Source organism: Solanum verrucosum, unplaced genomic scaffold, assembly GCF_900185275.1.
Source record: "Solanum verrucosum unplaced genomic scaffold, falcon-dt-bn FXZP01000278.1, whole genome shotgun sequence".
Classification (NCBI taxonomy): domain Eukaryota; kingdom Viridiplantae; phylum Streptophyta; class Magnoliopsida; order Solanales; family Solanaceae; genus Solanum; species Solanum verrucosum.
Window position 1 is genome coordinate 5,343,104 of NW_026020332.1, and position 26,170 is coordinate 5,369,273.

General features: G+C 29.3%; 1 protein-coding gene and 1 pseudogene across 2 annotated transcripts; both read left to right on the forward strand.

Annotated features, from left to right (window-relative positions):
• The first annotated feature begins 218 nt into the window (after positions 1 to 218).
• LOC125836605 (UDP-glycosyltransferase 90A1-like) lies at positions 219 to 25,935 on the forward strand (annotated as a pseudogene). The gene is made up of 2 exons (XR_007443459.1): positions 219 to 402; positions 24,762 to 25,935. The product of XR_007443459.1 is annotated as a UDP-glycosyltransferase 90A1-like (transcript).
• LOC125836606 (UDP-glycosyltransferase 90A1-like) lies at positions 18,732 to 20,099 on the forward strand. Its single transcript, XM_049515796.1, has one exon. The coding sequence runs from the start codon at positions 18,756 to 18,758 to the stop codon at positions 20,097 to 20,099; it is 1,344 nt and encodes a 447-aa protein (XP_049371753.1). The 5' UTR covers positions 18,732 to 18,755.
• Positions 25,936 to 26,170: the final 235 nt, after the last annotated feature.

The window sequence follows — 26,170 nt, forward strand, 5'->3', positions numbered from 1 at the left end:
TATATTATTTTATATATAAATTTTGTAAAATAATAAATATCAGGGAAAATCTATTTTTAACATATGCCACATATAAATAAGAACAGAGTGAGGGAGTAACATGGATAAATTTATGCACAATTGCACACAACACAACCATACCACAGCCTCGATAAGACAATAACATCAGCAAACTGAAGAGAAAAATGACGACTCCTCTCCATGTTGTTGTTTTCCCTTTCATGTCCAAAGGCCACACAATTCCTATCTTTGACCTTGCTCGCTTTCTTCTTTGTCGCAAAATTTGCATCACCATCTTCACCACTCCTGCAAATCGTCCATTCTTCTCTGATTCCCTTTCCGACACCAACATCAATATCATCGAAATCCCTTTTCCTCAAAACATACAAGGAGTTCCTCCAGGTGTGGAAAGCACTGATAAACTTCCATCCATGTCCCTTTTTGCTACTTTTGCCAATGCCACTAAATTGATGAAACCCCATTTTGAAAAGGCCTTGGAGTCTCTTCCTCCTGTTACATTTATGATTACTGATGGCTTTCTCGGCTGGACTTTAGACTCTGCAAACAAATTCGGTATCCCAAGACTGGTTTATTTTGGCATGAGCGCATTTTCAAGGGTCGTGTCAATTTCAGCTCTTTCAGTTCTTAGGACACAAGCGTCGGACAATGAGCTATTTGAAGTCCCTGATTTCCCCTGGATTAAACTCACTAGGAATGACTTTGATTTACCCTTCAGAGACAGGGAACCCAAAGGTCCCCTTTTCGATTTTATGATGGATTCACTCATGGCAGCCTCTAAAAGCTATGGTCTACTTGTCAACACTTTTTACGAGCTCGAATCTGTTTATGTAGACGTCTGTAATCGCATCTCTAGTCCTAAATCATGGTGCATTGGACCTTTTTGTGCGGTTCATGAGTCGCCTAAAGAAAAACAGGAGAAACCTTCATACATTAAATGGCTTGACGGAATGCTAGAACAGGGGAAGCAAGTTTTATACGTGGCATTCGGGACCCAAGCAGAGTTATCTCCTGAACAATTCAAGGAAATCAAGATTGGGTTGGAGAAATCCCAAGTGAGTTTTTTGTGGGTAGTCAGGAAAAGTCTAGATGAAGTCGATGACGGGTTTGAAAACAGAGTAAAAAACAGGGGACTAGTGGTGACAGAGTGGGTTGATCAAAGAGAAATCTTGAGTCACGAGAGCGTTCAAGGTTTTCTAAGTCACTGCGGTTGGAATTCGGTGATCGAGAGCATGTGCGCGAAAGTGCCTATATTGGCATGGCCAATGATGGCAGATCAACACATGAATGCAAGAATGGTGTTGGAGGTAATCAAGATTGGGCTAAGAGTCGAGACGTGTGATGGGTCAGTGAGAGGATTCGTGAATTGGGAAGGTTTGGAAAAGGCAATAAAGGAATTGATGGAAGGAGAAAAAGGTATAGAGGCAAGGAAGAAGGTGATGGAGATTGGAGAGGCAGCCATTAATGCTGTCAAACAAGGTGGATCGTCATGGCAAATGTTGAACGAGCTTATTAATGAGTTAGCTGAAAGAGGACAAGTTTGAATGTAACATTTTTCTTGTGGGCTACTGACACTTTTGTTTGGATAGTTGTTATGTATTTGTTTTAATAAATATAATATTTGCATACACTGTATCCTTTTTCGCTGGGTCATATATCCAGAAATTGAGTGATAGACATATGAAAAAAAGTAAGGCATGGAATAGAGCTATTATGAAAAGATAGGATTAAAAATGAAATATAATTATTAAATAATAAATAAAGATAAAATGAAAAGAAAATATAAACATAACGATACGATCACATCAAATCAATCGTTACATAAAACGAGTCTTTTCGTTATTACCCAACAATGGATTTAAAAAATACAATATAATAGAATTTAAGTAACAATCAAAACAAACATTATATTTAAACTAACAATACAATACAGCGGATAACAAGTAACAACCATCCAAACAAGGTTTTGGGATGTGTCTAAAATGAAGGTAAAAAAACTCTGAAGTCTGAACTATGCCTTTCTCGGTTCACTAGTAAAATAATTTGAATCTCGTCATGTTACAAATCCTTTGAACGTGAATGTTCATTAGTAACTTCTATTGGTTATATATATCAATTCTTGATAATTCATTATTCATGTGATAGATAATACTATAACACAGAGAAAGAAATAACAAATCATTCTCTCATATCTTTGGTCTATGAGACTTTCGAAGATATTTAGTTATATTAGACTTTTTTAAAAAAAATATTTGAGACAAGTGTCAAAAACACATTTAAACTATTTTTTATTTTGAGTTTCATATCTAAATTATTGGGAGTGTGAGTTTCATACCTAAACTATCACTTATTAGTTTGAGAAACAGAGTATGTGTAATGCACTCTCTCTTTTATTTCCAGTCCTCAACGCAAGCAAACACCGGGGGGACGGAAAGAAATGGCTCCGAAGAAAAAAATTGGAGTTCGAGAACTTGTATAGAGAAGGATTTTCCACGGCGCAACAGTTCTTCCATACCAACTCATTTCTCCGATTCAACGTCAATTTCAACACCGCGCCCCTTCTCCAAGGTGGCAGATGGGTCTAGAGAACCAAACTGTCTCACGTGGCTTCCTCGATCACAGCTTCTCGCTTAGCTAATTGCCAGACAAGAATGCAAATCAGCTCCTTATATAGAATGTTGATCGACACATTCAATGAAGACTGAAAACTTGTCACATGGCATTCCACATAAATAAAATATTTCACATTAACAAAAATTAACTATTAATATTAGTTAAAAACTAAAGACTAAAGTATTACTATCCCAAAAAATTATTTTCTCCACTCCATCATTTCCTACCCCAAAAATTCCACGTGATATTACTTTTTTGCTCCTCTATTTCTACTAAAATTTTATATGATTTTTCTATTGTTGTCAAATAATATGTAATAGTGGTAATGTGGTTGGTAGCCAATTTAATTGTTGATATGCAATACTATTTATTCTTGTTGGAGTTTAAACATTTTAATAATATTTTGAAGTGCTTAATTCTCAAATGAGTTGCACGCTTGTGGTACTTGTTGCGGAGCATTTGATTTGTTCCGTAAAGGCATTATATATCCCCGTTACTTTCATTAATTGTGGTATAATGTGGTCATTAGTTATTAGTAACCTACTCGCCCTGTCCCCATTATTTTACCTAATCAGTCTTGTAACTTATGTAAAATTTGGGTCATTCATTTGTCAATTTACTACCCATTATCTTCATATTCATTGCAAGGAGAATTCATCATCTATAAATAGTGGTCTTCCTTTAGGTTGAAAAGTAGAAGAGAAATAATCTCAAAAAAAATGAGAAGTGTGGGAAAATATATTGAGATTAGTGTAGTGAAAAAGAGAGTTAAGAAAAAAAAAATTCTAAATCTTCAACTATATTCACTATACAAAAGAGAGTAATTATATGTTGAAGAAAGGTGTTCTTATATGGAGCTTTGGGCTCTTCAACTAATCCGGAGTTGCTTGAGTTGTACGACGTTGTTAGACTGTTGTATCTTGGAGGAGACAAGCCAAGAGATATACTGTTGGATCGGGGCTTGAATCTACTTAAAGAGAGCGAGATATACACGCCCCAGCCTGAATATATTTTTTATTTATTTTTGTCATTTTATTTCAGCTATAATTTATTATATTTGTGGTATACTACCCGACAATTCTCTTTTAAGCACTATCACAATCATATTACATATGAAAAAAGTTAATATAAAAAAATCAAGAAAACAGCAAGGTTGCATTTTTGCATAATGAATACATATTATTGGTGTATCATATAATAATTATGGCAGTTTTGTGTTTGATATATTCATTAAATATATATTTTTACTTTACATTTTATTGCTCTTTTGCACTTATTTTTTTGTTAAATAAATTGTCTCCTTTTTCATGAGGAAAGAGAAATAATTATAATCATGAAAATATGGGTAGCAAACAAAATTTCCATCTTATTATTTGTAATTTTGAAACTTTTCTAATATAGGATTATTCATTATGTTACAAATAATTCTGTTGTATAGTAGCTAATTAATGAAATGATGAGCTAATTTAAGAAATAAGATAGTTTATTTATTTTTTTATAGAGAATTGCAAGGGAAAAAAAAATGGAAAAACTTGGTTATAGTAAGTAACATTTTCAAAAATTCCTGAGTGAAGTTATGGCTAGTGGACGAAAAAAAAACAGGAAAAAAGGAAGAAGAGGAGAACACGGAAACAAAGAAGATAAGGAAAGTAAAAACATTTGAAAAAAGAGAAAATATTAGTGGACTCTAATTAAAGAGTAAATATATATATTAAATGTTAAAAAAGGGAAATTATTTATTCAACATATGTCTGTCAAAATAAATATACATGTAATGTAACCATATAAATAAGAAAAAACTAACAATAGTAAAATTTCTAAATTAATCTGTAAGGTAAAATTATGTCATCTAGAAGTAAATAGACTTATTTAGTACTAGTAGGTATACACATTAACTAGTTTTTTTATATTACCCTTATTTAGAAATAAGAGTTAAAAAGGACGAACACTGCATCTACTAATTGTACAGAAGGTAGTACTAATTGTACAGTAAACTTGGCCCTTTTTCATTGATGAATAAACACGTGTCTCATTTTGCTTCACTTTGTGTACAAGTTTTGCACTATCATCTCACAATTCTCTATAGATTTCTCTCTCCTCCTCTGCTAAGCTTGGTCTATTTTCTCAACTCTTCTTTGTAGATCTCAACTCTTCAATGGCGAATTCATGTGTTGCTGAGTGTCTTCTCTTTGTGTAGACACTTTAAATCTCTCTGTGAAGGTTTCCTCAATATTTTTGTTTGTTTGGGATGCCTTACCGAAGTATTTCTTCATGATTTAAGGTAAATTTACATGTTTCTCAATCTGGCTAATATGACCTATTTTCTCTTCAAGGCTTATTATATTCATCAAGTCCCTGATTCTAATATTCAAGGGCTGTTTTGGGTCCTTGTACTTCCTGTACTAAGCTTCAACACAAAAACACAAGAGCAGAAAACCTAGCATTGTTAATGCAAGTTCCTCCATTGTTAATTTGCTCGGTGAGCTTTATACTATGAGTAGGTTCCTTCTCTTTGTGCTTTACTGTTTTTATAGTTTCTAAACTTCAGTGTCGGATCTCGGGTCCATATATATTGCTATGTGCCTTTTCTATGTTCTGCATTCTTTTTAAAGTGTAATTTTTTTTATTGATGGTGTGTTATGTTGCCACTCTTTCTTTTGTTTGTTTATTTATGTCCTTATGCTTTCACTTTATATTTTTGTGTAGGAGTTTGAAATTTTTATTCAAAATTCGAAAATTGGATTTAGAGCAAAATCCTCCTCCAATATCACTACCAAGCAATAAAAAAATTAATATGTGCACATGAACCCCCCCCCCCCCCCCCCTACAATTTATGGAAACAGGGGTTTAAGAGTGAAATTGTTCAAAATTATACAAGTGAACAATTTCAGTGCATGTGGATTATATAAGTTAGGGAATTGGATGTTCAATGGAGTAACATGATCCGTAAGATTCTGAAGCCTACTCTAATTTATTGGGGTTGATGTTATAGGCTCTCACTTTGATAATTGTCAAGGATTCCTTTATAGGATCATTTGATTTTATATAATTTTAATATTTGAATTTATTAATTCTTCATTGTCCAGTTCTATATACATTTGCCCGTTAACATGATTATGTTATTCTATTTATTAGGATATCAATTTTTGCTTTCTAATTTTTCTCCTTTTCTCTCTGTTGACATTAGTAAGATCAAAATTTGTTTGAAAAATTAGTCTTCTGTCTCCACTTCTTCATTTCTATAATCTTTTCATCTGTTCTCAGTATAACACAATTGTGACGCTGAGCTCTGTTCTATTGATTGTTGAAAACTTGGATCCCGTTACTATATCTTGATGATTTTACTTGATTTTTGCAGGATTAATGACTTTTGACGAGCAACAAATGGCATTGGGTTGCAAGTACGTATACATTTTCTTCTCTTCTAAGGTAACTCTCGCCAACTTCATTACATTGGCTCATTGTGGGATGGTTTGGATGAGTTGTCGTCAGTTTAAGCCTCCTCTTTTGTTCTCCTTTCTCTATGACTACAGTTCTTATGTGCTTCTATTTTTGGGTGAATGGCGGTTCTCTTATTATTTTTTTTTGAACAATTGCACTTATGATATTAAACTTAAAGGCAAATACAGAAATTTCATTGATCTCCAATGTTTCAGATGTACCAGATACATTGTTGATCGATAAATAAAAATAGTAATCATTTCAAGAGTTGGTTGTATTGTCAATACATACTTTTAAATGCAGTAAGTTTTTACTTACTTCACTGATAGTTATCTTTACTAAGATGTTCACTATTTGCACTTAAATTTAGGAGCTCTTAGCATTAGATTGTCTTTGAGCTTAACATTTGTTTCTCATATTTTATCATAGTAAAATGAAGAGGCTAGCTAGATATGATTATTGAGACATCAACTGATTTTCTAAAATGCTCAAAGATTATTCTACTAAAGCTGTGTTTAAAGGTGAAATGGACAGGATTTCAGCAATAGAGGTTAGATCCTGTTTTTCTTATGCCTTTCTCTTTCCTTCATCAGTAAGTTTATCTTCTAACTTGATCGTTTCCCTTTTCAGTGATCTTCTTCATTGAATTTGTAGTGTTCTTGTTCAGAGATTTATCTTTTTTTTTCATCTGTTTGTTGTCTATTGAGAGAGATGTTATGTCTCTGTTATCATTGATAATAGAGTTTATAAACCCAAGGGTGAGATGGTAAAAGAATTTGCTTATTTAAAATGTTGAAGCATCTACCATTGAGGGAGTAAAATCCTTGGTTTATTTACATTTTTTTAAAAAAATTATTACTTTGGTTCAACTATTCTTCTATTAAAAGCCTATAGCTTTGTATGGAGGAAATATGAAAAGCCCTGTTTACTAATGCCCTTTCAGAAATATCTATTGTATGTTTGTAGCGATGAAGACACGTGTTGTTTCATTTACTCATGTCGAACCAAATTTCTCCTCTCTCTCATTGAACCTTCTCAGTTAAATTCCTTGAACTTCTTTTCTTTTTTTATTCCTCCCTTTCTCATGTACATTTAGGGACTGTGTTGGTCATTATCAACCTTCCTTTTACAAGGAAAGATATGATATGGAGCTTTGTGCATGTTTACTCTAATAAATGATTTTGCTCTGTTAATAAATGATTGGGCTTTTAAATCTAGCAAATTTAACTTTTTTCCCTCAAGATTTTGCAGGCTGAATACAGATCCAACAAATGTATTACCTATTTTTTCTTGGAAGCAGCATTTAAATATAAACATCATCAACAATGAAGATGTGAAACTAAAATATGCTTACTCTTTTTTGGTGTTTATGAAGGAGAAAGAACTCAACTTTGCATACAACAACATGCAAATTTTTTCCCAAGGTAGCTACTTTGTTTAGTTTCTTAATTCTTAAAGTTATGGTTTGACACTTGATATATTTGAATATATCAAAGATCTGATCTATTTTCTGAATGATGAAAGTTAAAGATTATATTTATGTAGATCTCAAAACTGAGTTTTTAAACTGTCAGAGCATTCTTAATCCTTTCATTTTCATCTTACTGTTAGATAAAATGGACAGTAGAGGTTTAGCCATATTTGAATATCCTTGAATGACGTTAATTTTTTTGTTAAAAAAAAAAGAAAGGAAAAATATTATACGAGTTATAGAATCTTGAAGGAAGTAGAGGATAGAGTTTAAGTTAAGAAGAAGTATAGAATAGAGTTTAACTTAAGAAGCCTGCAATTTTGCAAATTGTAATAGACCACTGTTGGAAGGATATCTCAGGATCCTCTATTTTTTAAAGTTTGGTACTGAACTGGCACTCATAGGAAGAAAACACTTATTCAGATTTCTCTGGGTTTTTTTTAAAGTACTTTGGGACTGCACAGGCACTCATAGGAAGGCAACGGTATATGAATTAACTATCTCTTTACATTATACTTCTGAGGATCTTTATAACTATTCCTTTAATAATTGAAATTGTTGGAATATGAATGTATATGTTATCTTATCCTTCGTATCATTATTTTATATATCTCATAAATCATAAAAACAAATTTATAATTGTGTTTCAACTTTCAATATAAATAGCCATTAAATGAATGATTACTGACTTTTAGAAGACATGATCCCAATAAAAGCATATGATGACAATTTTACATTTCCTTGGTTGGTGTTACTTTTTTCTCAATCTATTGAACAAATTTGTATTTATGTTTTTGTTTCTTAGAAAGACAGGTTAGTTCCTACGCAAATAAGGTATTCACAATGAATGATGACTAAGATATGCATGTAATGTTTTTGAAGTTGCAAAATTTCCTATAGATTTTTGGGGTAGTTTATGGAATTCTGATTTTGTAAATTTAGGGGGAAGCAAGGGAGTATGGTAAGGTCTTAACTCGGAACATATTATATATGATGTAAAAAGTCTCATTGGAAGTAAGTTTGTAATCAGTTAAGAAGTATTTTTGTGTGAAATTAGCATAATAGTATTGTCGTGCTTCTGTTTCTTGAGATCTTTGGTATCCTAATTTGAATTGTTAGTGTTGTTTGGCAGGTTTGATGTTACAGAAGTTCAAAAGATTATTAAGACCTTCTCTGACCCATCTCTATTTTACTCTCCATTTTCTATATTTGGAGAGTAAATTAGAGAATGGGCACTCCAACCCACCTCCAAATCACCCTCTATTCTTCAAATTTAGAGAGTTGAATAGTAGTTCTCCAAATTTGGAAAACTACTATTCACTCTCTATTTCACTTTTTCATTATTTTATTATTATTTCTATTACTTTCTAATTAACATATTATTTTACATATAATTCCATTAATTAAATATGTAATATTCATAATTCTTTCAAATGTAATATAATAATTTTAAAAAGTATTATTTAATATGTATTATTTTAATTTTAAATTACTAGTATTTTAATTTTTTTTCTAATTTTCGTGAATAATAAAATTTTTATTATTAATTTTCATTATAAAGAATACGCAAAACTAAAATGGCAAGATGAAAAAAAATTAATTTAAAAATACAATGCATGATATGATAATTTAAATACAAGATAACAATACAATACATAACATAATAATTTAAATACAAGATAACAATACAATATAATACATAACATAATAATTTAAATACAAGATAAAATACAATACATGACATAATAATTAATTGTTCACGACAATAATTTAGAAATCCGGTAGTCTCCAGATTTAGCACTATTCGGAAAAAATTAGGATATGATTCCGAGAATTGTTGCGATTGTGGTTGTGACTGCGGTTGTGATTGCCGATTTCTTTTTTCAAGTATTCATTGTTGTTCTCATTGTAGGTAATCACGAACATTTGGATCACTAATAGTTTCTAAATTTTTCATTAAAATTTTAGTTTCGTCTTAGACTCCGATGATTGTAAAGTAGAGCCTTGTCCTCGAATTTTTTGCAATCACATTTTGCAATTATTGCAGGACCGTCACGTTTTTTGGAGAAAGGAAGTGCTACATCATGATATAATGACTATATGTATTATACTGCACACCATGATAATTGAGGTTGAACGCGATCTGAATGCACCAATTCAAGATGTCGTAAAGGCTCCAACTCCAACTATAGAAATGGTGGTAGATGAAAATCTCTGGTTTGAACAATTTTTAGCTAGACATAAAAAAATTAAAGACAAAAATGCTCATTTTGAACTCCGTAATGCATTAATAGAGCATTTATGGGAGCAACATAATAATTTTGAAAATTGAGTGTTTATGTAATTGTATGTCACTTTTATTTGAATTTGTCTCCTAATTTATGTATTATATTATATTTTCTTGCAATTTATGTTATTTAAAAATTTAGAATAAAATATAATTTCATATCACATTAAAAATTATATAAAGTAATTATTTGGAAAAAAAGAAATAAAGGATTTATATTATGAAATAAGAAAATAAGAATGAAATAGAAATAATAATATAATATTGAGGAGAGAGAAAAATGTTCTTTTTTAAAGAATAAAATAGAGAATTAAATTGAAGTTGATTGTCTGAAAAAATAGATAACTCTATATTTGGAGAGTAAAATAAGAATTGGATCGGAGATCTCCTTAAGATATGAGCAAAGATGACATGTAGAAGTGAAGATTAAAGGTGGCTACACTAAATTGTTTAGCAAGAATTGAGCATGTTGTCGTCCCTATTTCAAGTATATTTTATCCATAACATGGGTTTTCACATTACTACCTACAACAGTGATACTCAACCTATTTGTTCATGAAAAAGTTACTCCCTCCGTTTCACAAAGAATGACCTCCTTTCCTTTTAGTCAGTTTAAAAAAGAATGACCTCTTTCCTTTTTTGGTAACATTTTAATTTCAGCTTTCCACGTGGTATGTTTAAAGTCACAAGATTGAAGGGCAGTTTAGTACATTTGACATAACTTTAATTTAGGACCACAAGATTCAAAAATCTTCTTTATTTTCTAAAACCTTGTGCCAAGTCAAACCAGGTCACTCTTTGTGAAACGGAGAGAGTATCTTTTTTTATTCTTGTGTAATGTACAGAGTATATATATTGGTTTTTCACACACACACATATATAATATATATATCAACTTCTTCATTGAAATGGCATGATAGGACTTTCTTAGGCATATAAAACACAGGTCTTTTAACGTGTCACGCCAAATTTCCTGAACATTATGTTACTTTGATGTTGGGCCCGTGCTGTGCCCATCTAGTTATCCTTATTTAGAAGTGAGAGTTGGAAAGGACCAACACTGCATTAATACTCTTGTATAACATGCATACAATTTTGTACAGGGAAAATACATCATTACCCCATTCAACTATAACATTTTTTCTAAAAAGACACTGAAACTTTGAAATGGTCCTAATACCCCCTTATTCTTGTTCAAAGTGGATTTATTACCCCCTTATGATCCTATGTGGCACATGGAGTGTAATTCACTCGCTAGTAGCGAGTGAGACAAAGTAAAAGAAATATTATTTATTTATTTTAATATTTATTCAATTAAAATATTATTTCCTTTTACTTTATTGGTTTTATGTTTTTTTTTTTTAAAATTTGTACCGTCCTTCATCTACTCTTACCCAGAAGAGTTCTTGGACTCATTTTTAGCTGAGGGAGATCTAATAAATGAGATTATTGACAGAGAAACAGATGAAAGCGGAGTGAGGTTGCGGAGGAAGATCGGAAAGGGAAGGTGAGAGAAGCATCGAAGATTTGACGACGACGGAGGGAGAATCGTCGGGGTCACGTTCAAACCCAGTAAAAAATACCCTATCTGAGTTAGAGAGAATTTCAGTCTTTGTAGATACAACGAATGTTGATTTTGAGCAAAAATTAAAGGCGAAGTACACAAAAATGATTGAACGATCGAAGAAGAAGCGCTGGAAATTTGATAGTGTTTATTATTTTTCAATTGTATTTTTGATTTGCTAGAGAAAATGGTTGAGATGGTGTTAAAGTGTGGTGGGTGGTGGCTATGGTGGAGAATCGCCGGCAGCGTGAAAGAAGAGATCACCAGCGGCAGTTGAACATTGAAGAAGAAGAAGAATAGAGATTTTTTATTTTTTTAGAAAACAAAATTGAATAAGAAATAACATTAACATATATGAAAATTAAAATTAAAATTAAAATATAAAAATAAAATAATTGACACGTGGTAAGTATCAATTGGTGCGTGTATTCACTTTCCTTCTTAAACTTGGGGTTGACCGAAAAATGGGACACTTTTACCACTTTTAAATTGTTTAAGGGGTTACTAGGACCTTTACAAAGTTCAAGTGTCTTTTTAAAAAAAGTGTTATAGTTGAATGGGGTAATGATGTATTTTCTCTTTTGTACATTAACTTTTGACTGCATTAATTAGTTGTACAACGTGCAAAAAGAATTGTACATTAATAGAATGACTAACACCAAGGACTAACATTGCAATTATTATTATTACTCATTACTTAGAAGGACTAACATTGCAATTATTATTATTACTCATTACTCCTTATTAGAATTATTATTATTACTCATTTTGCTCCTTATTAGAGTTCACACTTTAAAGCACGAACACGGCACTACCATGTTGTACACAAAGCATTTCAAATTGTACTATAAAATTAATTGTGCCTCATTAATTGTACACGTGCCTTTCTACATATACAACAACCCACATGAAGAATTAATTTTCTGACAATTTTGGTTATATTTTTCTTTAAAATAATTATTGCCTCGATTTTTATTTTTATTTTTAACATTTATTTTTTATTTTAAAAGATTGGAAATTTTATGTTAAAAATTTAAATAATAGAAAAAAGGATTTATTTAACTTTTATCATCATCAATACTACTAATTTATTTGACGTTTTTTCTTAATCTTCATCTCATCATTAATGTTATTTATATAATTTTCTTAAATCACTTATTTTTTCTATTTTAACTCTTTTATATTTTATTTTACTCTTATTTCGAAATGGGAGTTTGGAGGATCAACATTGCACTAAAGAGTTGGACTAAAAGCTATAGAAATTGTACATTGAGGTCCACCAAAAAGATGAACTAAAGTAACTTCATCTACTTCTACTTTTTCTACACATATTTTTCTTTAATAAAATAATTATTGCCTCCATTTTTTATTTTTTTTTAACATTTATTTTTAGTTTTAAAACATTGGAAATTTTATGTTAAAAATTTAAATAATAGAAAAAATGATTTATTTAACTTTTATCATCATCAATACTACTAATTTATTTGACGTTTTTTCTTAATCTTCATCTCATCATTAATGTTATTTATATAATTTTCTTAAATCACTTATTTTTTCTTTTTTAACTCTTTTATATATATAAAAGTTGGATATGTAAATGATGATGTCACATTTCTTAGAAGCTAAGATTACTATTTATCTAATTTCTCCAAATTTTTAAAAAAAAATTAAGATATCATACGCAATTTATGGTTAAACTTAAACTATTTGATTCTCGAAAAATAAAAAGTCTCACATAAAATGGGACAGACGAAGGATAACTCTCAATTAAATTTATTTCACTTTTTATTTTCCATTTTTAACATAATTTTTAGGAATTCTATAGTAGACCCATTTAAATTTTACTTTTTTGTTTTAAATTAGAGAACTTGGCCGCACTTCGCGCGATCATTTAAATTAAATATTTTTGATTAATTTTATATTTACTTTGTTGTTTAATCGTAATATTATTATTTGTCTTAATAATATGAAGATTGTGAAAAAATAAAGCTTCACAAATTTTACATCTATTAATTGAGGAAGAATATATTTTTTATCAAATATGTTAAAATATATTTGCTAATAACAAATTCTTCCATTGCATGAAGTTCATCCTTTAATATATAATATATATTTCGGTCTACCATTCTCCTTAAATGTCTAAGAAATATCTCATAATGTCAAATAAGACTGTAATACTCCCTCTGTCCCTAATTACTTGTCCACTTTTAAATTTACACATTTATTAAGAAATTAATTAATGACATAGTGAGTTTATCATTTTACCCCTATTAATTATGAAGTAGATGAAAAGTTCTGCAATTTTTAAAGTAATTAATCATTTAATTGAGGGTATAATAGGTAAAAAAATAGTCTTTCTTGATTTGTCAAAATCGACAAGTAATTAGATACAACTATAAAAGGAAAAGTAAACAAGTAATTAGGGACAGAGGGAGTACTAAACAAATACATCAACAAATGAAATTTATATTAAAAATATATTGAATAATGACGTAATGATACCTTAATAGAATTTCCTATCCATGTACAAAAAAAAAAACCTTCACCCTTTCAATTTCGTTATATCTTCTTATTTAGTAGAAGAATCATCATTTATTATATTCTACTCCACCTTAATTTGTACCATCAGAGTTTTAAGAATAAACATTAAATTTTAAATCGAAATAAAAATTCATAACAAAATGAAGCTAATTTACAGCTCTTGTCATATATCTATAATTGCTTCCAATAATTATGAATATATAGTTAATTTTTTGCGCAAGCCGTACATATTGCGTTAACAATAATGGGGGGAGGTGGTTTTGGTTAGTTAAATATAAGTTGTAGTTTGAGTCCTCTCGAGGACGGGCCCCCTTTTTTTGGGAAAGGATAGTGGGTAGGGCTTATCTTTCCCCCAGACTACTTTACTCACTGGAAATCATTCCACGTACAGGAACTGGGGAAAAAAAAGGGCTCGAACTACAGGGTTGAAAAATGACAAAAAAAATAATAATAGTATATGAAAATTAAAATAAGGTGCAACAAAAGCCTTTTCACGATAATTTTTTGAAATATATTGACAACAATTAAAATGAAGCTGTTATTTTATCTTTAAAATTAAGTTTGATTGAATTGAATTAGTACAATGAGAAAAAATATTAAACTAATAACTTTTTCATGTTATTAAATGCATTTTATTTTTAATTGAGTAGTAGATTAAAAGTTTCGAATTAGGATATTAAAATAATATCTTACTCTCTCCTTAATTATTATGGTATTGCAAACATTTATTTTCCTTAAATCGTAATTCATTTTCCATTTACAGTTATATCCAATTAATTTCTAATGTATTGAATGTGGTTATGGGATATTGAAATAATATCTTTATTTTTCCTTAATCATAATAAAATTATAATTTAACATTTATTTTTCTGAAATGATAATTTTGTTTTAATTCCTAGAACATGTTGTTTACTATATTGAATGTAATTATAATAAAACATATTGTATTTAGTATGACAAAAGAACTCAAAAATTGGAGAAATTAGATAAATAGTAATCTTAACTTCTAAGAAATGTCACATCATCATTTACATATCCAACTTTATATATATAAAAGAGTTAAAAAAGAAAAAATAAGTGATTAAACAAAATTATATAAATAACATTAATGATGAGATGAAGATTAAGAAAAAACGTCAAAAAAATTAGTAGTATTGATGATGATAAAAGTTAAATAAATCATTTTTTCTATTATTAAAATTTTTAACATAAAATTTCCAATCTTTTAAAATTAAAAATAAATGTTAAAAAAAATCAAGGCAATAATTATTTTAAAGAAAAATATAACCAAAATTGTCAAAAAAAATTAATAAAAATAAATAACTATCTATTAGTAAGAATGGTGTCACTACATTTTCTATTTTAACTTTATTGTTATGTATGGATAGAAACTTTTACAAGAAGAAATGATCCAAAAATTTAAAAATAATGATTCCTTAAATGGTGATTCCTTTTCCATTTACAGCTTTTCAATTAATTTTTAATGTATTATATATGGTTATGGATATTGGAATAATAATTTTATCTTTCCTTAATCATAATAAATTATATTTTAACCTTTGTTTTTGTGAAATGATAATTTTCTTTTCATTCGTACAACATATTGATTAATATATTAAATGTAATTATAATAAAACATGTTGTATTTAGTATGACAAAAGAATTCAAAAATTTTTTAAAAAATTAAATAAATAGTAATCCTAACTTCTAAGAAATGTCACAAATATATATATATATATATATAAGAAAATGATATAAATTACATTAATGATGAAATGAAGATTAAGAAAAGAAGTAAAACAAATTAATAATAATATTGATGATGATAGGAGTAAAATAAATCATTTTTTATATTTTGTAAATTTTCAATATAAATTTTTCAGTCTTTTAAAATTAGAAAATGCTAAAAAAATAAAACTAAAACTAAAAATCGAGGCAACAATTATTTTAAGGAAAAAATGTCAGAAACATTGATCAGAATAAATAAGTATATATTGCTAAGAAGGTGTCATCCCACATTTTCTATTTTAGCTTTATTATTGCATATAGATAGAAACTTTAAGATGAAGAATGATCCAAAAATTTTAAAAATAACAAATCAATTATGTAAAAGTACATGTGTAATTCTTATAAAGTTATAATAACTAATTTCTTCAAATAAATAATTAAATGAAAGAAAAAAAAGTAATTAAGAAAATAATATAAATAACACTAATTATGAGATTAATAGCATTGATGAGGAAAGGAACTAAATATGATCATCTTTTTAAATTCTTTTTTAAGAAAATATATATATAAACTTTAATTAAAGATAAATAAGGAAAAAAAACTTTAATTAAAGATACAAAAAATCAAGACAAAATAAAAGAAGAAAGAAATTAGAAGAATAATGAGGTTGAAAGAAATAATATCTAATTTTCTCTCTTTTCAAATCACAAAATAAATTTTTGCTTGTTCTCCTCCTAATTTGATACGAATTCCATAAATAGAATGATTTTTTCTCCAAATATTTTTTCTTACCCTTTGAAACACTAATCAGGCTTCTTATAAATTTCTCAACCACAATAAATTTTCTCTCCTTGTAAGAGGAATAAACATTTTTTCAAAAAGTCTTTTATTTTGAAAAGAATTTTTTGTTACATAATCTCTTTCTTTACATCAATGTCTTCACAAGAATAATGAGATATTCTCTCTTTCTCTTTTGTTAAAAAAGTCACATGACCTAGAAATTTGATAGACATCTTAGCGACAAAAGTTGATACCATATATTGATCATTATCGTCAGAAGAAGAAGAGCCAAAGTGAAGAAATTTGTTCTTATTTGTTACAAATGCTCCACTATTTTGTTTTTATTTTATAGGCTAAATAATTATAAACAGTTATAAAAAATGAATAGTTTTTATCTTTTCATCTTCCATTTTCATTTACTTAAATCTATATTAGTGTAATGGATGTTATAAAGGGCATAATTAATCGGGTATGACATAAATACTTTTTTTTTAAATACAAAACAAATATAAAATATCAAAAAAAGGAAAAAAAAGATTAATACAAATACTGGTCATAGAGAGATGCCACATCAAATTGTTAATATTCAGCTTTATATATACATATATAGGTTCATGCCCTTAGATGTTATTTTATTACTTTAGCTGGCATCGACATTTTTGTAAATCTGATATCTACTTTGGAACATTTTATAATGTGGCATAGGCTGACAATTGAGATCATAAATTTAAAATAATAAAATTTAATTTATTATAATACTAATATCAATATCATAAAGATATATATATATATCATTTAAAAAATATATAAAAAGTATTATAAATTGTAATAATTAACCGCTTTTTTTTTAATCATATAACTAATTTGATTTACACTCCAAAATTCATAGGTGTCACATAATTTACACATTAATTCTTCATTACTTAATATATGTAATTATATCAATGACATATAAATTGAAATTAAAAAATACATATTTTATTTGAAAATCACGTAATAGTACTATAAGGTATAATAATTAACAACTTTACATATTTTAAAATTTTAGTTGACTCTCCGAATTCCATATATCTCATGTAATTGAGACAGAGAAAAACATATATTAGTTTAAAATTAATAAAAATATTATAAATTATAATAATTAACAACTTAAAATTTATAAAAAATTTCCTTTAAAAATTTTTAGTTGGCTCTCCAAATTCAATCGGTATTACAATAATTAAAATATAGAAATTAACATAGATTGGACTCCTGCTGACATTTATGTTACCTTTTTCTAAATTTTTTCTTTTATACTTTATATAAACAACTTTTTTATGTAAAAAGTATTATAAATCATAATAATTAATAGCTTAAAATATTTCAAAACATATAAAAAGTTTTTGTTAACTTTCAAAATTTCATCTATACCGCATAAATTGGGAGAAATATAGATATATAGATATTTTAAGTTGCTAATTATTGTGAATTATAGTACGTTTTATGTAATTTTCATATATATTTCTCGGTCCTGATTTATGTGATACAAATGAAATTTCAAAAGTCAATGAATTTTTTATAAGTTTTTTTTTATATTAACTTGTTAATTATTGTGATTTCTAATATATTTACGTAAAACATACTCTAAATACAAATAATTAGCAACTTAAAATATATAAAAACATACTAAAAAATTGATTAACTTCAAATTTCATATGTACCACATAAATTAAAACAGAAACATAAATGTAACTTTCATTTATAAATGTAACTTTCATTTGTCAAGAAGTTGACACAACCAACACATGTTATTGGTCTTGACATTTTACGCAAGCACAAAACAACGGTCCAAATTAGTCTTCTGGAGGAATATTTCTGTATATAGTCATAAATATATTTTGGAGAAAATTTGAGAAAAACTAAAAAAATAGTATATTACTCTTTTCTTTTAAGGACAGAAAAGATACTACAGTATATATATTTAATGGATATTAAAAATGATATTTCTTTTGTTTAGAAGAATATATTAGTCTTTTTTTAGATATATGATATATGAGAAATATATTTCATAAGTCCATCTTTCTTTAATTACTATTATATTATAAGATAAGACCATTAGAGTATATAATATATTATTCTCTCCGTCTCAATTTATATGGTAAGTAAAGTAATAGCATACTTTTCCTTTTAAGTATTATGTTTGTTGGCCAAACGTCTTCTTTGAAACGATCCTAAATTCTCAAAAATATAAACAAGACGAGGAGCTGAGTGCAGATAAATCAGAAATGGCTTCTCTTCCTCCTCGTACTATCCATGTTGCTCTGTTTCCTTTTATGGCCAAAGGCCACACAATTCCTATTTTTGACCTTGCTCGCTTTCTTCTCTGCCGCAAAATTTGCATCACCATCTTCACCACTCCTGCTAATCGTCCATTCTTCTCCGATTCCCTTTCCGGCAGCACCAACATCAATATCATCGAAATCCCTTTTCCTCAAAACATACAAGGAGTTCCACCAGGTGTGGAGAGCACTGATAAACTTCCATCCATGACCCTTTTTCCTACATTTGTCAACGCCACCAAATTGATGAAACCCCATTTTGAAAAGGCCTTGGAGTCTCTTCCTCCAGTTACTTTTATGATCACTGATGGCTTTCTCGGCTGGACTTTAGATTCAGCAAACAAATTTGGTATTCCGAGGCTTGTTTATTACGGCATGAGCTCATTTACAACGGCCTTGACGATTTCAGCTACTTCCCTTCTTAGAACAGAATTGTCCGACGATGAGTATTTCCAAGTTCCTGATTTCCCCTGGATTAAAATCACTAGAAATGACTTTGATTCACCCCTCAGAGATCGTGATCCCAAGGGTCCCCATTTTGATTTTATCATGGAGTCAATTATGGCGACCTCTAAAAGCTATGGTCAACTTGTGAACAGCTTTTACGAGCTCGAATCTGTTTATGTAGACTACTGTAACCGCATCTCTAGTCCTAAATCATGGTGCGTTGGACCTTTTTGTGCTGTTCACGAACTGTCTAAAGAAAAACAGGAGAAACCTTCATACATCAAATGGCTTGACGGAATGCTAGAACAGGGGAAGCAAGTTTTATACGTGGCATTCGGGACCCAAGCAGAGTTATCTCCTGAACAATTCAAGGAAATCAAAATTGGGTTGGAGAAATCTGAAGTGAACTTTTTGTGGGTAGTCAGGAAAAGTATAGATGAAGTCGACGATGGGTTTGAAAACAGAGTAAAAAACAGGGGACTGATGGTAACAGAGTGGGTTGACCAGAGAGAAATCTTGAGGCACAGGAGCGTTGAAGGTTTTCTAAGCCACTGTGGTTGGAATTCAGTGATGGAGAGCATATGCGCAAAGGTTCCCATACTGGCATGGCCAATGATGGCTGATCAACACCTGAATGCGAGGATGGTGGTGGAGGAAATCAAGATTGGACTAAGAGTCGAGACGTGTGATGGGTCAGTGAGAGGGTTCGTGAAGTGGGAAGGTCTGGAAAAGCCGATAAGGGAGTTGATGGAAGGAGAGAAAGGAAAAGAGGGAAGGAATAAAGTGAAAGAGATTGGAGAGGCAGCCATTAATGCAGTAAAAGAAGGTGGATCATCATGGCAAACGTTGAATGAGCTTATTCATGAATTAACTGAAAGAAGACAGGTTTAAATTTAAGGTAGCATTATACTATATTTTTGGGATGAATTATGTGTCGTCCAAAATGAAGGTAAGAAAACTCTCAAGTCTGAATTATGTTTACTAGTAAAAATAATTTGAATCTCATTAATTATCTTCATTTCTTTCCAAATATGTGTCATATGCCTTCTCAAGAACAAATAATTTTCTTTGTATCATTCCTATAAAGGAAAATTAATGTTTTTTTTTTATATTAATACAGAGAAGTGTGATGGTAATATTAGAAGAAAATAATAAAATTTTCTTAATTTGCTAAACTATCCAGTAAAAAAGAAAAAAATAATTTTAGTAAAAAAGTCAAGTAAAATGAAACGAACGGAAATAACTAGAAGAACTTGTTTGCTTTGCATCACATAATTATAGTGTATTTGAGACGTATGATGGATCAGTGAGACGGTTCGTGAAGTGTTGAAGGTCTGGAAAAGCCGCTAAGGTTGAATAATAATTCTTGACATCTTTTTAAACTATTTACAACTTTTTAATTATTTTTCACGTATTGTCAGTTTAATGTTTTTTTTTAAAATGAAGAATAAATGTTCATAGGGTTTATTTGTTACTAACACTGATCGATAAAACAATTTATTTTGAATCAAACAAACTTTGAAATGATCTTTTTTAACAACACAAAATTTGGTAAAATAATTATCATCCGGTGTTCATACAAAATCATATTTAACTTACGCAATCACATCATATGCATCTATTTATTTATCGTAAACACTAAGATTAAGCTTACTATTATTTTTCTCTTTTCCATCATGCACGTGCTCCTGCTTATTTTTTAAATGAGGGAGAGTGTAGGTCGGGAGAGAAAATCGGTAAAAAAAGCTTTTCATCTTTTATTTTTTCAGTGACTTGAATCTACGATTTTAATCAAATATAGAGAGAGAAGATTTAATTCATTTTTTCTAGTTGCAATTTTTTTTTTTATCTCAAGATTTTTCAAGGAGTTCTATAGTGAAATATATTATTATAGTCTTCTTTAATGAAAATAGACCTCTCCATTTATAGCTTATAATTAATTAAGCTAATGTTTAAATATTCGTGACAAGTTATTTTTGAGTGAAGTTTTATTATGCAGTTGATCATAATTTTGAGAAGAAAAATTGTTTTTTTTTTTAAATATAATTTATATCCATAAAATTTAAAACTATTAAAAATATCGTAATAACTCGAATTTCTTATCACAATACTAATATATATAATACTCACTGAATCCAAAGTACAACTAAGAATTAGAGCTACAAAGTAATAGTGAACAATATTAATGGGAAAATTTTAGAATAACTGAGGAAGAAGCTAACTTGAAGGGGATGAGAACTAGGCCATAGAAAGGGGGCAAGAGAATCACAAACTGAGCCAAAACTACACATAATACACATGAAATTCTTCTTTCTAACACACAAAATTCTCTAATATTTTACTCGACCTAATAACTTCAACTAAATCAAGTCTCCTTCACCAATTCTAGCTTATAGGTCCTTATGAATCCAACTCGGTTCCACTACAAATATTTATAAATTTGTATTACTATCATTTTATAGTGAACATGCTCAATGAAGAATCATAACAATGAATACAACTAATATAAATTGAAAAAGAGGAAGAAAACAAAAGAAAAATATTGTTGATTATATGCAAAAAACTACTATTATTATTTATAATTAGAAGTAACTTGGAGAGCGAATTTGGATAAAAATGTATAAAATATGTATATAATTGTATAATTTATACGATAAACTGACATTTAAATTCAGTCTAAATCTATAAATAATCAGTGTTTTTATGAGATATAAAAGTTTGAGATAATTTTTAAATTGTTAAAAGTTTCCAATAATAGAAATTGACGCAATTACTATTTTTTTTTCTAGTATTTAGAAATTTTTGATTGTTTGTTAAAATATTGCTAAACAATAACAAGTTATATTGACAAACAATATTTGTCAAATTTTACTCCAAATATTTTGATTTTAAAAAAAAATATTTATGACCAAATGGATCCATGTATTGAATCTCACCTGTTTTAGTTTTACTTAAATGAAAATGGACCTTTCCGTGTTTTTTTTGTAGGTACAATGAACATACAAGAAAGCTTTAAGATTTTTCTGTTTATTATTTTTAAAAAATATTTTTATTTATTATTATTAAAGTATAATTATTTTTTTTCACATTTTATCCTTATACATTAGTTATTTATTTCTCAAATCATTTTTAAAAATATAATAGTATTAAACATCAATTAATAGGAAAGTGTAGTAAAATAATCATAAAAGTGAACGAATGAACTAGTTTATAACCTACCCTACTTAAATTTGTTTAAAATAAAATTTTCATTTGACTTATTGCATTCTCTCAATATAAGTAAATTTTTTGATAAATGTGATTTTCATTTGTCAAAAGTTAACATTATTGGTCTTGACATTTCACGCTAACGTATAGTGTGGTCTAAATTCGTCTTTTAGAGGGATATTCTTACGATCTCCTTTCCATTTCACATGAAAATGAAATTTCTTTTTATTTCGAAGATTATATTATCCTTTTTTATTAGATAACTTGTTTCAAATATTGCTAAATAATGACAAGCTTTATGGCTAAACAATATTTGTCAAATTTTCCCCCAAATATTTTTTATTTTTTCAAAAAACATTTATAATCAAATGGATCCATGTATTGAATCTCACCTGTTTTAGTTTTACTTAAATGAAAATGGACCTTTCCGTGTTTTTTTTTCGTTGGTACAATCAACAATGGACATACTAGAAAGTTTTAAGATTTCTGTGTCTATTTTTATTTGTTTCTTATTTCTAAAAAAAATATTTTTATTTATTACTTTTAACGTGTGAAAAAAGATAATTTTTTTCATATTTTATCCTTGCATCATTAGTTATTTATTCCTCAAATTGTTTTTCAAAATCTAATATTAAATATAAATTAATAGAAATAGTGTAGTAAAATAATCATGTCAATCATTATTATGTTAATAATAATGAAAATTTAAATATGACGAGTAAAAGTGAATGAATTAACTAATTTATAACCGACCCTACTTAAATTTGCTTAAAGCTAAATTTTCATTTGATTTATTGCATTCTCTCAATATAAGCAATTTTTTTTTTCATAAATGTCATTTTCATTTGCCAAAAAGTTAGCATTATTGATCTTGACATTTCATGTTAACACGAAGTGTGGTCTAAATTCGTCTTCGAAGGATATTCTTACGATCTCTTTTCCATTTTATATGAAAATGATTATTATTTTTTATTTCGAAGAATATATTGTCTTTCTTTTTTTGACTATATAGCTTGTTTCATACATTATATTTCAAAAAACAAATCTTTCTTTTATGAGCAACTTTCACATATAACAAACATAAAAATCATATTCGTATGTTACGGCTATAGTTTGCATAATTGCGCTCCATAGCAAATTTTATGTTTGCTATGGAGCTTTTGATTTGTATAATTCGCTAGATACATCTAATTGTATACAAATTGTTCAGTTTTGTATAAATTCATTTATACATTGTAATTTGTATAATAAGATTTGTATTTGTATAAGTATAAGTATATATGATGAAAATATATGTATTTGTATTTGTATATACACTTTTCTCTCGCTTTATACAAACACAAACACATTTTATACCGAAATGTATAAAATGGTTAATTGTATACCGAATCAGATGGCAAAAAAATAGGATGTTTGTTGCGAATTACAAATAAAATAAACTATGACTATAACATTTAATTTGAATTAATAATTTGTTATTTCATACAATTTTCCCTTCTTTAATTACCATTATATAAGATGAGACCATTAGAAATAGAGTATCTTGATTTTTATGTCTCAATTTATATAATAATAACATACTTTTCCTTTTAGTATGTTCTAAAAGTTTATTACCTCATTTATATTTAGAAACAATTTTACTTTAAAATTTTCATTTCATTCTTCACTTATAATCATACAATCATTTAAAATTTTTGATAATAAATCTTAAAATCTTTATTTCTCTCTAAACTTTGTGATTTTTAATTAGTGTCAGATTCTTTGGGTGTGTTAGATACAAAGTAAAATGTGTTTTTTGGTTATTAAAATATTTGAAAAATATCTTTATAAGAAAACAAGCTCCTTAAAGATAAGGAAAATGATTTTCCTAAATGCATGCAAAGAAAACAAGTTGTATAGATAACATTTCAAATTTATTGTCCCGTTAGTCGTCACCACCCACTCAATCCCCCGAACCCCCATTCTACATCTCATCCCGTCTTCATAATATTTAGCTAGATAACATATAAATGCTCTTTGAGAAATATTTTGTTATTTACCAAACATTGGATCTATTTATGCAGAAGGATCCCAAATTCTCAAAAATATCAACAATCCAAGGAGCAGAGTGCAGAGAAATGGCTTCTCCTTCTCCTCGTACTATCCATGTTGTTGTGTTCCCTTTCATGTCTAAAGGCCACACAATTCCTATCTTCGACCTTGCTCGCTTTCTTCTCTGCCGCAAAATTTGCATCACCATCTTCACCACTCCTGCTAATCGTCCATTCTTCTCCCATTCCCTTTCTGGCACCAACATCAATATCATCGAAATCCCTTTTCCTCAAAACATACAAGGAATTCCCCCAGGTGTAGAGAGCACTGATAAACTTCCATCCATGTCTCTTTTTGCTACTTTTGCCAACGCCACTAAATTGATGAAACCCCATTTCGAGAAGGCATTGGAGTCTCTTCCTCCAGTTGCTTTCATGATTACTGATGGCTTTCTCAGCTGGACATTCGATTCTGCAAACAAATTTGGTATCCCAAGACTCGTTTATTTTGGCATGAATGCATTTTCAAGGTCTTGACGATGTCAGCTACTTCAGTTCTTAGGACACAAGTGTCTGATGATGAGCTATTTGAAGTCCCTGATTTCCCCTGGATTAAAATCACTAGGAATGACTTTGATTTACCCTTCAGAGACCGGGAACCCAAAGGACCCCTTTTCGATTTTATCAAGGAGCAATCCACGCCGACCTCTAAAAGCTATGGTCTACTTGTCAACAGCTTTTACGAGCTTGAATCTGTTTATGCAAACTGTTGTAACCGTATATCTAGTCCTAAATCATGGTGCATTGGACCTTTATGTGCGTTTCACGAGCCGGCAAAAGAACAACAGGGAGTCTCAGAGAAACCTTCGTACATCAAATGGCTTGACGGAATGCTAGAACAGGGGAAGCAAGTTTTATACGTGGCATTTGGGACCCAAGCAGAGTTATCTCCTGAACAATTCAAGGAAATCAAAATTGGGTTGGAGAAATCCCAAGTCAACTTTTTATGGGTAGTCAGGAGAACCATAGATGAAACTGACGACGAGTTTGAAAACAGAGTAAAAAACAGGGGACTGGTGGTAACAGAGTGGGTTGATCAAAGAGAAATCCTGAGGCACAGAAGCGTTGAAGGTTTTCTAAGCCACTGCGGTTGGAATTCAGTGATAGAGAGCATATGCGCGAAGGTGCCTATACTGGCATGGCCAATGATGGCAGATCAACACCTGAATGCAAGAATGGTGGTGGAGGTAATCAAGATTGGACTAAGGGCTGAGACGTGTGATGGGTCAGTGAGAGGGTTCGTCAAGTGGGAAGGACTGGAAAAGTCAGCAAAGGAGTTGATGGAAGGAGATATAGGCAAAGAGGCAAGGAAGAAAGTGAAGGAGATTGGAGAAGCAGCCATTAATGCTGTAAAAGAAGGTGGATCATCATGGCAAACGTTGAATGAGCTGATTGTAGAGTTAACTGAAAGTAAAAGTGTTTGAATTGTGATTTTCTTATGGGAGTATTACTATATCTTCTTTCATGAAATAAATTTGTGTGTCTTTTATTCTGTTTTTCGTTTAGTTTGTCAAAATGGATTGAGCATCCCTTTGGATTTCTGATGAGGTCATGTTTGATCCAAGATTTGAAGTTTTGGATTATCGTGTTTAAATGCTTTCCAGAAGGTAAGTCATTTACTAAAGAAAATGAAGATCACTTGAAGAATCATACAGAACAGAATGC

What these genes read in the sequence shown, in the direction of transcription:
- LOC125836606 (XM_049515796.1), top strand. Translation starts at nt 18,756, where the DNA reads ATGGCCAAAGGCCACACAATTCCTATTTTTGACCTTGCTCGCTTTCTT.